This window comes from Limulus polyphemus, unplaced genomic scaffold, assembly GCF_000517525.1.
Source record: "Limulus polyphemus unplaced genomic scaffold, Limulus_polyphemus-2.1.2 Scaffold84, whole genome shotgun sequence".
Lineage (NCBI taxonomy): Eukaryota > Metazoa > Arthropoda > Merostomata > Xiphosura > Limulidae > Limulus > Limulus polyphemus.
The window spans coordinates 246,674-261,334 of record NW_013665694.1 but is presented as its reverse complement, the minus strand read 5'-3'; the positions used below and the strand labels follow the sequence as shown (position 1 = coordinate 261,334).

Sequence of the window (14,661 nt, the reverse complement as noted above, 5' to 3'; positions counted from 1 at the left end):
CTGTTCATCTCATCTATTGCAAATAATAAGTAGTGGGATTCAATGCTCCCAATTATAACTTTACGTTATACTTCACCCTAATTTGAACTTTTAAGGCACCAAGAAACTGGCATCTTACATTTACAGCAATAATGAGAGGATTATGGGCTGCTGTTCATCAGTGAAATACAGAAGAATGGACCTCCACACACAATATTGGTTTCATACCTGGAAGTCTCGATTCTTATCAAAATTCTTAGCGAGAATTTTACTTCCAAAATTGCACTTTTCACAAAATATTTTTTTAGACTAAGGCATTAATATACCCAAAATTCTTCTATTCTTTCAGCACATTATTTATATTCGAGTTTGACATGAGTACACAACCTAAAATATTAAAGGCTGCATTCAATGAGCATAACAACTAAAAGTTTGACTTTTATACATATCTGCATTTGGGTTAAATACTATTACTAACTAACCTTCATCCCCACCACCTGACGCACACACGTGACTGTAGCTCTACTATTTTTTTAGATTCCTACGTATATGCCTAGCTTTTTCAACAATTATTATTATGGGTTACAATAATAAGAAGTGGTGGACTTTTAACGAGGTCTTACTTTCTGGAAATATTTCAACGTTACCAACCTTCTTTTATGTTACGTAGTCCCCCTCCCCCATTTTCCGAGTCCTCATATGACATTACACTCAACTAACAAGTCCTTTATTAACAATATACATGCCCATTCTTATAGGTATTTTATATGCTTATGACACTCATCAGTTAATTAGTTACGTCACTGTACCCCTCCCATCACGACAAGACACGGTAAAATGATGGAGCAAAATGTCATTATACGAGTACCATAAAAACACACACACACACAAATGAACAGATGTACTACTACGAAAAGGGATTCTTTTGGTGAACTGGTATTGTTCAGTAGTGTTTTTGTTTTATATTTCAAAAGCAATCTTAATGAGCTGTTTCCTGGGTGTTTACATGTTCACCCACATACAGTCTGTCCACTACTAACCCATCAAATTCACGTAATGTAATGGATTTACGCCCACGACACTGCTTTTTTTTTAAATAACGTACAAGTACCACGAACTTTAAATGTAACATTCGTTATATGATTAATGTGAGTAAAAACAGCTAATTATTTGAATTCTATGAAAATTCTGTTTGTTTAGTTTTACAGGAGTAGGGTTTCTCAGAGAGATTGTATTCATAAATTAAACCAAGATTCACAAAACAACAACAAAAAACACGAATATTTGATGTTAGAACTTAATGAGAAGTTAAAATATGGTGAAATATATGTCAAGAAAATTACAGAAACATTTCATCAATGTACACTAACAGTAACTCGTATATTAGAAATTTATGCTTGCTACAAAAACCGTTGTTGTACACTTACACTACGGGTAACTATGAAATATAAATGAAAAACAAATACACGTGTCTACATACGCTGTCCTATGCGCCAAATGTAATTGCAGCTGAACCCGACAAAATTATTTATCAATAAAATAACTGTTCTATATAGAAAAGTAATTAACTTTTCCCCAGGAATATGAACATCCACAAAACACTCTTTTAACACATGTAAAACAACAAATTTGAAAGTGGCTAAAGCAAAGACGGCTTGCAACAAAAACATTTATAGTAATAACAAATATGGTATTCATCCGCGTAAGACATATTTTGAGGTCATCACATTTTTAACAGCTTGACTCCAAATAAGCATCATGTACATTCCTTTAAAATTATAATACCATTGTAATTTCTTTTAATCCGCTGACGTTGCTAATTAAAACATCAGTGTTCAATATCCTTGTTTGTTTTAGCGCAAAGCTACACAAAAAAACTGTATACGTTTTGTCCACCACGGGGTATCGAATCCTGGATTTTAGAGTTGCACTTTTTTGTTGGCTTGTTAGTAAGTTAGTACAAAACTACACAATGGGCTATCTGTGCAGTACCCACCACGGGTATCAAAACCCAGTTTTAACCTCATAAGGCTTCAGATTTACCGCTGAGCCACTGGGGGCTAGCGATGTTAATCCGTCAACTTATCGCCGACCCACCAGGGGGATTCGTTCAATAAAAACCAACAATTAAAACAAAAAGGCATGAGATAACCAATGAAATGAAAATGCAAAGCAAAACATCTTAGTTGGAGTGAGGACCGAATATACTCGCATTGTAAATAAAAACCTTTGATATAAAATTATCTGCGAACAGTTTACAGCAAAGCTATCTCCTTTCGGAGAAGAAGAAATAACAAAATTACACATATATTGTATGTGACATATGTGAGAATGTCATTTGAAATTAACTTTATTATGTACTTTATCGGAACGAATCCCCGACCATTCAACGTGCAATTTCGCTATGGGTATTCTTGCAGCTGGATAAATTTGTGAGAGCACTTACCAGGAAGGATATTCCTACGACCACAACATTTAGAAGAAGGAAGTATTTAATATTCAACAATGAAAGCAGAAAACCTTGCAGTGTGTCAAAGAAGCAACGGGCTCAGACACCCAAGCCAACCTGGAGCAACGCCTTCATTCACAATTGAAGCCTATATTTACGACAGAGAATCTTTTAACCTCAACACCTGAAAAGAAAAAGAAGAAAAGAAACATTTTCATTCGCATCACGACATTTAGTGAAGTTTAGATCTCCTGATTTGAACCCAGTCCAACCTGTAGCAGCGTCCCCTTTCAAAATTGAAGTCCATATTTACGACAAAGAGTCTTTTAACCCAACACCTAAAAAAAAAGAAGAAAATAAACATTTTCATTCGCATCACGACATTTAATGAAGTTTAGACCACCGAATTTCAACCCAATCCAACCTGAAGCAATGCTCCATTCAAAATTGAAGTACATATTTACGACAGAAAATCCTTTAACCCCCAATACTTAAAACGTGAAGTTTAGATCTATTTATTTCTGGAATTACAGAGCTATAATGTAATTCCTTAGCACCCTAAAGCTAACTTGTCAGTTTTCTTTCATTGTTCACCAAATTTATTTGGCGCACTAATGTAAAATCTTACTTTGCTTTTGAAATTCGTATTGCTAATTTTATAGAATAAACCACAATCACATCGTTCACAATTAAGAATTTATCTTACAACTATACTTCAAATACAAAAAAAAAAACAACACTGTGATCAAAAAGCTGTTACTGCTTTTCTACTTTCAAATAAAAGTGGTTATTTATAAGTAGACAATATTAATTTCATGACCCTAAGCAAACTACGAATTCAAGATCAAATACAAGAGGAGTTTTAGGCAAATTTTAGGAACAGTATGACAGACTAGTATACATGTTCAGGTTCCGAACAGTCCTATTTTGTTGTGTACCATAATATGTACTCCAATAAATAGGACATAAAGGATGCATAGTGAGTTGAGATTATACGAAGAGTATTTGTAAACAATCCTTCGGCAACATAAACAGCAAAATAGCTGTATATTTTAACAGGAATATTTGATTTTTCTCAAAATATATTTGACGTACAAATGTAAATTTTTGCTTTTATAAATCTGTATTGGCTTATGTTATAGGATAATTCAAAATCACATCGTTCACAGTCATGAAGTTATAAAACTACATGATACAATCATACTTCAAATACAAAAAAACATATAGTTAACTTTATACTACAGTAACATTCTGACAAAAAAGTTACTATTAGTATCTTACTTTTAACATTAGTAGCATTACATGCATATTTTTTTCTTATTCTTTAACGTGCATCATCTTCATGACTCACATTAGACTTCCAATTCCAATTTACATACCACCTAATTTTGTCACCAATTTTCATTTGTGGTATTGATCTACGCACCCCACAGTCTTTTAGCACTTTTAATTGCAGCCCCTTATTCCTATCCAAGAGCCTTGTTTTTCTATCTTTTATTGCTCCACATTCCCTTACAGATATTTACGTTCACCGTGACTGTATTGATACCAAATTGTTCACTGCTGACGGCATTCAACCCTTCCTGTGTCCTATATTCTTTTTAAACTTACACTTTCTGAACGTTAAAGCTCTCCATTGTTTTAAGTTTGCTTCCCTCATTCCCAATATGTACAAATAAATACACAAAAAAACACACGTGGAAGACTACATGCGTCTACCCTGAACCTTTTCTTATGTAAAACTAACAGAAAAATGTTTTATTCCATTTCAAGGAATAGACTTATGAGTAAAACATGACATTCAACAACATTAAAGAACTACTTCAACCCACACATTATAATTTACAATAAATAACTTTAGAAATAGTAGATAGGTTTACTCTAGTACTGAGAATAAACAGGATAATTATTATAAATTTAAATTGCTTCTCATTATTTCCATGATCCAACTCGTCTTCTTTTTCTTTTTAAACAAAAATTAAGTGATTTAGAACAATAAACTTACAGTGAGATTTGTCAAAAGCTTAGTGTATGATTATTTCATGAGTATCCAGTATTTAATTAAACGTCTGTTTATGTGAATATGCCATTATGGTGGAAAATATTTTCGCAGAGCACATAATACACTTTGTTGAAACATAATTAACAAGTACATAATACATTTTGTTGAAACATAATTAACAAGTACATAATACATTTTGTTGAAACATAATTAACAAGTACATAATACATTTGTTGAAACATACTTAACAAGTACATAATACACTTTGTTGAAACATAATTAACAAGTACATAATACACTTTGTTGAAACATAATTAACAAGTACATAATACACTTTATTGAAACATAATTAACAAGTACATAATACACTTTATTGAAACATACTTAAGTATATTTGGTTATGAAAACAAAAATAATAATTTGAAATCATAATGTTTTTAGCAGATGCATAAACTACCTCAATCTTAGTATACTTTTTGCACTCTAGTGTATTTTTTTTTAATTTACATTAAACGTAGACTCTATTTGTTTGTTTTAAAAGCTATATTACATTTGTAAAATTTGGCTTTTTTTAGTTATAGCTTTCTTGTGAGAAACAATTTCAACTTAATTATACCTAGGCAAATTTTTAACCAATAAAATCTATGTTTAATGTTATACGTATGCTTCATCTTGCCCTAAACTTAAGACATTTTTTTTTTACCTTCCATGTGTTTTATTTAATACAGTACATAAACAAAATGAAATAATTATATACCTAGGATCATGTTTATCAAAGTTAATTTTTCCTATATACACTATTACATGTACTTGCGAGGAGCTTACAATCATTTTCGGAATGACACGTCATTGATGAATATTCAATATTACCAAGTGATTTACTATACAAAAGTTTGCTTGTTAACCACAATGGCATTTTCTTTGGCATGTGTAATGTGTGCAAGTCATTTTCTCTAACAATCATTTAAAGATCTGCGTGCCGTGTCTAGGTCTAAAGTCTACCCCACTTGGGGAGGCGACATTCAGTCTGCTCTTGCTGGCCCCAGACTCACTCACTCCTGTGCATTTGCTTTGTACGGTAACAGAATAGTAATCGACTACACCCGCCTGGCAGCCAGCCAGAACCCGATGACATATGGCCCAAAGGGCCTACTGCCTTAGCCATCAGCAATCGTTCCTTTCCAAGAGCCCCACTATATAATGTAAAGACCATGTCACCAACCTTTTCAATCTATAGCATTATAACATTTTTCACTATATACAATGTAGTAAAAACGTATTTCATCACGTATATTATATTAACGGAATATTTTGAATGTTATTTACATGAAACAATGAAAACATTGAAATAACACGTATTTATAACGAAAGTTACAGTTTTCTTGGAGGTCGTTCGCGCATGTATTTAAACGTTTTGATAATTCCGTATTATCACACTTCACTTGCGTGTGTGCTATTTCTGTAGATCCTTGCAGGTACTTATAATTGTATATATGTATCTGATGTAACTATGTATTACCCCCAAAAAAAAGTTGTTTTACTGAATTTCGCGAAATGTTACTCGAGGGCTATCTGCGCTAACTGTCCCTAGTTTTGAAGTGATAAAAGGGGAGGCAACTAGTCAACACCACCGACCGGCAATAAAAACGACAGAAATTGATATAAATGTAAATGCAAATTGCAAAATGTTAATATAATGGTACTCGTAATAATGTATTTAAAATTACCTAGATGTCTTATGATCATTCCGGTTCGGTCAGTTATTTTATGAAATAACCTCCGATAAAACTTACTATGCATGTTCAACTTCAAAATACAAGCTTTCAAGATTAACATTTCTTCACGCTTTGTGGACACGATTATTGGTCTTAAAACACACAAGAATTAATATCACTACAGTCCAACAGTATCTTTATTTCTAGTATATTTATGTATTTTGACACATTTTATTCCCACTTTATTATCAGAGGATTAGTACACCACACCTTAAACTACTAGTAGGCCCGTCTCCATTGTATTTTTTCAAGTGAATTCTATGGGGGCTCTACTGTAATGGTTCCCAACCACCGATCCATTATTGACCGGTGTTGGTCACATCGGTCTACAATGTGATGTCAGCCAATTGGCAGGAAGGCTGAAAAGGAAACGTTTGTTTTAAAATACAGCTATGGAAGTATACTGTTTCACAATGTAATATAAAATTGGTTTATAAAGTTAATATTGTACGAAGCAATCCGAAAATTTTGGGATTGGAACTAGCTGGTCCTCAGTTTGAAAATTAGGCCGGAACCAGTAGTGCTTATAAGTGTGAGCAATTACCACATCTGACAGCTCAATGCTCTAGTCATGATGACGCAATGAAACGCGTATGAACCTTTAAACTGGAATGAATTTTAGAAACACTACTGACGGAATGAGTGTTCTTGATATTGAAGCTGGCTTAGTCACACTCAAGTCTACAGTGATGAAGAAACGGTAAACCAATAATGAGTGTTCATGATATTGAAGCTGGCTTAGTCACACTCAAGTCTACTGTGATGAAGAAACGGTAAACCAATAATGCAAGCATGAAACAATGACCTTATCATTCCTCGGTCCGTGGTAATTATATGATGCGTTTAGAAACGAACCCGCACATCTCGCAAAACAAAAGAGTTTTTTTACTAGCTTTTGCCAACCTATAATAATCGGAAAACTTTACTTGTAAATCTCACCTCGTTGATAAAGGTTATCTTGACACTTCACATTATTTAAGTAAACTCACCACAGTAGTAGAAATATTGTGTTCTTATTTCCATTAATGTGTGTTTTTAGATCATACTTCATCAATATTTCCTTGTAAAACTAAATGTGATACCTAAGAGTATAATTACCACTACGAGTGATGAGTGGTTGGCTGGTTGTTTGTTTTCGAGCTAAGCCACATATCGGCTGTGTCCGCCGCGGGGAATCAATCCCGAATTGCAGCGTTGTAAGTCCGTAAACTTACCGCTGTCTCACCGGAGGATGCGAGTAATTACCACACAAGCAGATGTTCAAGTTATGCAGCCTAGCTATAAGAAATTCGTAGGAGCTGAAAAAAGAATGTTTGAGGCAGCAGAAACTGTACATATGAGAAAGGGCAACACGTTTTTTTTTCAGTAATTCTTAACATTACAGTTGCCTAGTGGCCCGAGATAGTAACTGAAGGAGGACAAAAGTTGAGCACAGTCCGTAGTTCTACAAGTTTATTAAATTCTGACATTTGTCTGTTTTTGTTTTTCTCATGAAGTGCGTTAAAAAAAACGGGATTTTTAAGAAGAAAAAATTGCAAGCTTACCATTTATAACTAAACGGTTTCAAAATGACTAAATAATATCAAAGCAGATGCATAGTTGAACGTCCGTAAAAACTGGCGATATTTCCTTTTATCTCAACATTGTTTAGAAGACTTAAGTTTGAATTTACTTTACACTATCAGAAGGCATTAAAATTATGTTTAATCATAACCATGTACAAACCTTTGACAAACTTGACTATTATACAGCCTTTTATGTTTAGTTTCATTCTGTAAAGTTGTAAAGTAGTTCTGAATCTTAAATAACACGCAAATTTAATGTTATTAATAAAGGAATATAACGGCCATTATAAAGGCCATTAACATGAATTATACCATAGTTTCCAAAATATCAAGCAATCCATTTTGATGCGTAAATACTTTGCCCTTTTTGTTTTCTAATCCAGTATCTCTTACTTATTTTACTGACTTGGGGACATGTCCCCCACTAGAGCATTGCCAGAGGAGTTTGGAATCTTGCACCACCATGAAGAAAGGATATTCTTGAAACTTCCATAGTTTACCAGTTTAATGTTTCAGATAAGTATGAAACGTCTTTTTTTGTGTATGTGCCAAAAATAAACCTAGAACTGGTACAGCTGTTTAGCTATAAATATGGCAATTAAAGTTAATATAATGAAATATATTAGGAAACACTACAGAAAACGTAAAGACTCTATCAGAGTAATGATTTTATGCGTGGCCTGACATCACAGTTCTACTTTTACATGACATCTTTTTTTCAGCACTCAATTTTACAAAACGCGAAAATTCTAGGTACTCCGCTAATAATAATAATTTATTATTACAATATTTCTCCACTATATCTATAGCTACTTCTGTTAATGACGTCGTTCATGCATAAAAAGGTAGATATTCATAATCAGATATTTCCGATTGTTTTGTGAAGATTAACTTTGAGAAAGGACGTAAGGTCTGTTTGTTTTGTAATTAAGCACAAAGCTACTCAATGAGCTATCTGTGCTCTGCCCACAACGGGTATCGAAACCCGGATTCTAGCGTTGAGGACGTAAGGTGCTTAAAGAAGAAAGCAGAGCAGCATGGAATAAATCTACATGTTGGCACTGGTGAATGAACGAAATAATTTTGAAAGTGGTTGGAATTTATACCTTTAATAACAAGTTAATATATTTTATGGCCCATTTTGATTGCTTTATTTGAAATACACTTGTATAGAAATGCTTAGAACAAAAATGCAATTAATTGTTAGGGGCCAATTAAACTGTATCCACAACCTGTTCTATTTAGCACATGAAAGTCTACGCTGAAAGTCAGTAAACAAGTAATACTTATTTTCAATCACTTTAAAGTATTTGTAACTTAAGCTTTGAATTGGTGCACTTATATAATTTCTGATTCACTGCATTTTTTTTTTTTTTTGTAGAGCCTATTCAAACTTCGTATCTATCATCTAGGTTTAGTATTGGAATATACGTCCTGAAACTTAAAACAAAAATGAACTATTACAACACAGACAAACTTTTATTCATAACTGCAAGGAAACTACTAGAGCCTCAGCACAACTGTTAACTAATACAAGTCCAACAATTCTCAACATTACAAGTTCAAAGATCGCACCTGAAACCCATAATGTGCGTGTTTATCAATTTTAAGCTTAGTGAAAGTTCATCACCTTAAAAACACGTTATAAACAAGTAACCTGTTCTATGATATACAAGGCAATATACATGCACAAGAAATACAGAAACCACTAAGGGAGTTTAGTTGCCAGGTGATGGCTGGTCTAACCAGCTTGCATGGTGGCTCTAACGTATCAACGAAGGAGGTATAACAGCCTAAGGGTAAGACGATCAGCCACCTAGAGGGTCAAGGTGACCGACCTTCCTCCGATCTAGTCTTTCTCGCCAATGGCTAGATTGAAAAGTTCATGCAGAAACACTGCCACACATTCATTTGACTACAAACTCAAACAAACTTTACAAATTCTGACGAAACCAAATAACTGTTAATTATGTTCGTACTCTCACAAAAAGACGAAGAAATTAAAAAATTGTATTATACACATACACAAACATATACATACATCACCTTTTTCTTAGTAATCTACACACACAAAAATATTTGTTTAATTAGGCTAGACAGTTAATGTGCAATAAATATGAATAAATATTGGTATTCATTTATTTATTTGACTGATTTAACTGTAGATTACAATTGCAATCGTCGTAAAATGTTTATTCAAGTCAAAAGAAGTGCCTCTCCATAGTAAAGAAGTATTTAAAAAAATATTGTACATTAAGTTTCGTTGGATTTATAGTGAAGAAGCATTAACAAAAAAATATTGTACACTAAGTTTTGTTGGATTTATAGTGAAGAAGTATTAACAAAAAATATTGTACACTAAGTTTTGTTGGATTTATAGTGAAGAAGCATTAACAAAAAAATAAAATATTGTACACTAAGTTTTGTTGGATTTATAGTGAAGAAGTATTAACAAAAAATAAAATATTGTACACTAAGTTTTCTTGGATGTATAGTGAAGAAGTATTAACAAAAAAATATTGTACACTAAGTTTTGTTGGATTTATAGTGAAGAAGTATTAACAAAAAATAAAATATCATACACTAAGTTTTGTTGGATTTATAGTGAAGAAGTATTAACAAAAAAATAAAATATTGTACATTAAGTTTTGTAGTAAAATGTGACAGTACGCTATTTTCAAAACATCTAGTTCTCTCTCAAATAACAACATAACTAATTCATAGGGATTATTTATACATTTCAAATGCATAGAAAATAGAACTACACACTCAAACAATATCTACATGCGATTTTATATCAACAGAAAAGTAATATGTTGATTCTTAGAAGCGAAAAATTAAGGTCCTTTTCCACTTCCACAAGGACCAAATTATATCTACCAGTCTCAATACTCTCCTAGTTTCATAAGAACACAGTTTTCACAATTTTACCAAATGTCGACCAGTATTTCGAAATGATAAATAAAAAAAAGAACAATTATTATATTCACTGAATCCCATAAAACATAAAAAAATATTGTAGTATTTGATAAAAGATATTTTATATACAGCTTAATATATAGTGTTTTTAGGCTTCAAAAACCTAAAAGTAAGGAAAAATCCATTAAGTCAATTACAAAACAAAAGTTTTTTTATGATTACTGTATATTTTACAGAAGACACAAAGTGAAAACACAAAGTACTTTCATATCATGATCTTTATTAATTCTCAACCAAAAACTATGAGATACAAGCATGCAAGTTTTTCAAAACATGTTTTGAAAGTATCATAAGTATTATGATATTAATCACTGTTTTTGTATGTTGTCTTGTTCCTTCTTTTGGTTTGCATATAGTCAAATAAATGATTTAGTATGTGCATCAAGCATGGATATAAAAAACGTGTTCACTTACCAACAAACAAACAGATACCATAGTTAATGAAAAACGTGTATGAATATAAAAAAACACTTTTATAATTAAAATAAAAATATGTAAGGGTGTTAATAAATAAAATTTACTTGAAAAAATAACTTACGAAGTTTGGAAACAACCTTGGCTTTGACACTATTTTGCCACGCTCCTCTTGCTTCAGAAACGAAATAAATTATCAATATCACAACAAACAAAAGTAAGTGTCTAGTCCACACCTGATCAAAGTTTACCATGATTCAGTTGAATTCACTGTCTTCAAACAGAGTCTACATTACCCTATTTACCATGGCATCATGCTTATGAGATAATCTGTAAGAAAACAAAAGAAAAATAAATCAATAAAACTATTTCAACAGTCCAGCACACAATACCTACATTGTTGAATCATTGCAAGCTGCATTATAACTTGTAAGTTTGGTAAAGCAAATTGACTGGTCCAATTGCTTGACAATTTGAAAACGTGATTTCATTTGACATCTTATTTTTGATGAAATTTTCATGAGTTTTGTATTTATTTTTTGATGAGAGAGGGCTGTTACCATATCCTCCAATTGTCACAAACAATGAGTGACAATGAGAAATCATGAATTTATTAGCACTGTTAGGCTTACATCTTGCACAAGGAATCTGATAGATTTTGTAGCACTATTAATGGATTTTTACCTCCACGTTTTTCTTTATGGCATAATGTCAAAAGTGATCTTGTGCATTTTTATATTTATGTTTTCATATTTTCGTTATAATTCAGTAAAAACACTGACATGCTAGAATACACACACATACACTATCTGATAAGAAATGTTTTAAAAATGTAATAATATTTACTATCTTCAATTATATTACACGCATATTAAAACATAATTATGAGATTGTAAAAATATGCTCTGAAATTAGCTATTCCATACCAATTTATTTGTCTAGGTCTAAGCGTTCCCTGTAATGCATATATTTTTCTGTTTACATTAAAACCACATTTGCCTTGACACAAGTCAAACTTTTAAAAAACTGTACAAAATAAAATTAATTTCATAACATGCTTAAAGATGTGCCTACTTCATTATTTGAATAAACCATAAATACAAAATATCTCACTATTCTTTTAAATAATTTACTAGTGTTAACAATGACAAAAAGTTAAACTATAGTATACCATATGATGTTTCTTTCTGAGAAAATTTCTAAATACAACTACTTACTCCTACGTTTTAAATTAAATACAGGAAAAATATATCAAATCGTACATCTTCCACTTGCACAAAGTTTATTTCAAAAATGAGTTCAGTAGAAAGTAATTATTGTTACAAAAGTAAAGAGCAAAAAATAAATAAAAATGCTATAAAACTTTATAATATGATTTGTTTTCAATGAACATTTTATCAACTTTCTTACTTATTAATATGAATATTTTATTATTTGTTGCCAATATTTACAATGTTGTAACCTGTCAACTAAATAAAATTAATCATTGAATTTTGTCAAAAAATAATAACACAAGTTTGTATGAATTGTTTTTTTTTCTTGGCTTCTGTACATTTTTGAATATGGCAATAAATATGAACTATAGAGATCCCTGCCTATGTTTATAATGACAATGGTAGACTGAAATCAGTGATAAAGTTACCTATACATAAAAGCCTAATTTCAAAGGTGGAAGTCTATATATATATAGCTTCAAAGTTGGTCCTAGATATTTTAAATGTCATAATTTAGTTTTTGAAGCAAAACTCTAGGAAATCACTGTTCTGTTTGACACTGAAAACATAATAGTACAACGTTGGGAATACAATTCATCTATAATAAAAAAATCTCTACAGCTATCGCATATTTGGTAGAAGGTTATAAAATGGTTTCCAGTTTGCTCGTTACAATTTACAAAGAGTGATTGCCATAATAACTGTAAATATTTATTTTTTAACGTTATCTGTGGAAAAGTCTGGCACATTTATGGTATTGCTCTTCATCGATTAAAGTGATTATCTTCTTGCAAAATCTGAAAGTTGATCGAAGTTCGATTTTTTTTTCCATCAGAAAAATATACAAGCGACTTAGAACAGTGTAGAATCCCTAACATTTCAATGTAAAATATTGAAAATTTAACTTTAGGCTTTTGCATTAATTTATTTAACACGATAACACTTTTGAGTATTGCTTTATGCTATTATTTAATGACTGAATATGCATTTCTCTGAAATTTAAAGCAAATAAAATGATTTTTCATAGATGATTGGCTGTTTTTAAAAGTAGTAATCAGCTCCTTAAACATTTCCGGAATTCCTTTTTAAAATTAAAAATGATGGTTTCTTTCACAAAGAAAAGTGCTAATACCCACTTACATGTAACTTGCAGTTTGAATTTTCAACGTCACTTTTGACACTGTTAATGTTCTGCAAACCATAGAAGGTGGAATTCTAACTTGTATGTCAACAAACGGATTATTAAGTATATGTTAGTTTAGAGAGGCCACATTGTCAACTTTGAGATTCTGTAAATAAAATGTTTACGTGCCAGATTTCATAAAGAAACTTCCATGTTGTTTTTAACACTTAGTTTATGATTACAAAATCTTGCCATTTTCACAGACGTCTATCTACACATAGGGAGGAACGTCGGGATAATACGACTTGGCTTGAGTTGTTCGTCATATTACATTTTACGAATTTAATCATGGATTTAGTAACAATAATTGGAGACAATATAATCACCATCCCTGGGCATGATGTTAAAGCCAACACACGTCTTGATCAGAGCATGGTGGAGACACTTAGCAGTTTTATTCATCCAATTATTGTAAATAAATTTGATAATGAACAACAATTAGGAGCATATTATTACCTGCTAATATAGTAGCAAGGCAATTATAACAAGAAAATTACGTTAACAAAAATAAATAAATAATTCTTATCGTTTAATTTTGAAGTATTTTCTTTTCTTTCTGGCAGTAACCAAAAGTGCTTTATCAGTGTTTATTCAGTGATATTAGGCATATAACTTAATTGTTATTACATACAAATCTCTTTAATATTTCACAAATTTATGCTAAAAATGGAGTCAAAGTTGTTTATTTTTTAACAAAATTTCTAATACAATATATATATTAAGATGAAATGTGGCAACAATAAATAAACTTGGTGAATGTATTTAGTTTTAGTTGGTTTAATTGCGCCATTTTTTCTCTAACTGAAAATATGGCAGGGAGCCAATGTTAACAGAGACGATGAGCCATTAGCAATCCCTACTTTTGGAAACTCAAATTCACCGTAGCAGAAGACGTGATTTTTTTGTAACTATATTGAATTTATCTCAATATATAGTGTTTTGAATCTTTCTTGGATAAGGTCATTAAAAACCACTCTGTTTGATAGATGTACAAAATGTTGTCCAAATTTATTTTTTTCGCTCTACAGACTACAGTATTATCTTTAAAACTAGGCTGGACTAATCAAGCCTGTTGTTTATATTGCATAACTAGCTGGAGTA

At 31.5% G+C, this 14,661-nt stretch overlaps 1 protein-coding gene across 6 annotated transcripts in view; it reads right to left on the bottom strand.

Moving 5' to 3' along the window:
- The window catches only part of LOC106467977 (semaphorin-1A-like), a 135,508-nt gene that overhangs the window by 82,567 nt on the left and 38,280 nt on the right, over positions 1-14,661 (bottom strand). For all 6 annotated transcript variants that reach the window (XM_022396864.1, XM_022396868.1, XM_022396877.1 and 3 more), the window contains exon 2: positions 11,288-11,493. In XM_022396864.1, coding sequence (XP_022252572.1) covers positions 11,288-11,417 — 130 coding nt within the window. In that variant the 5' untranslated portion in view covers positions 11,418-11,493. The remainder of the gene's footprint in view (positions 1-11,287; positions 11,494-14,661) is intronic.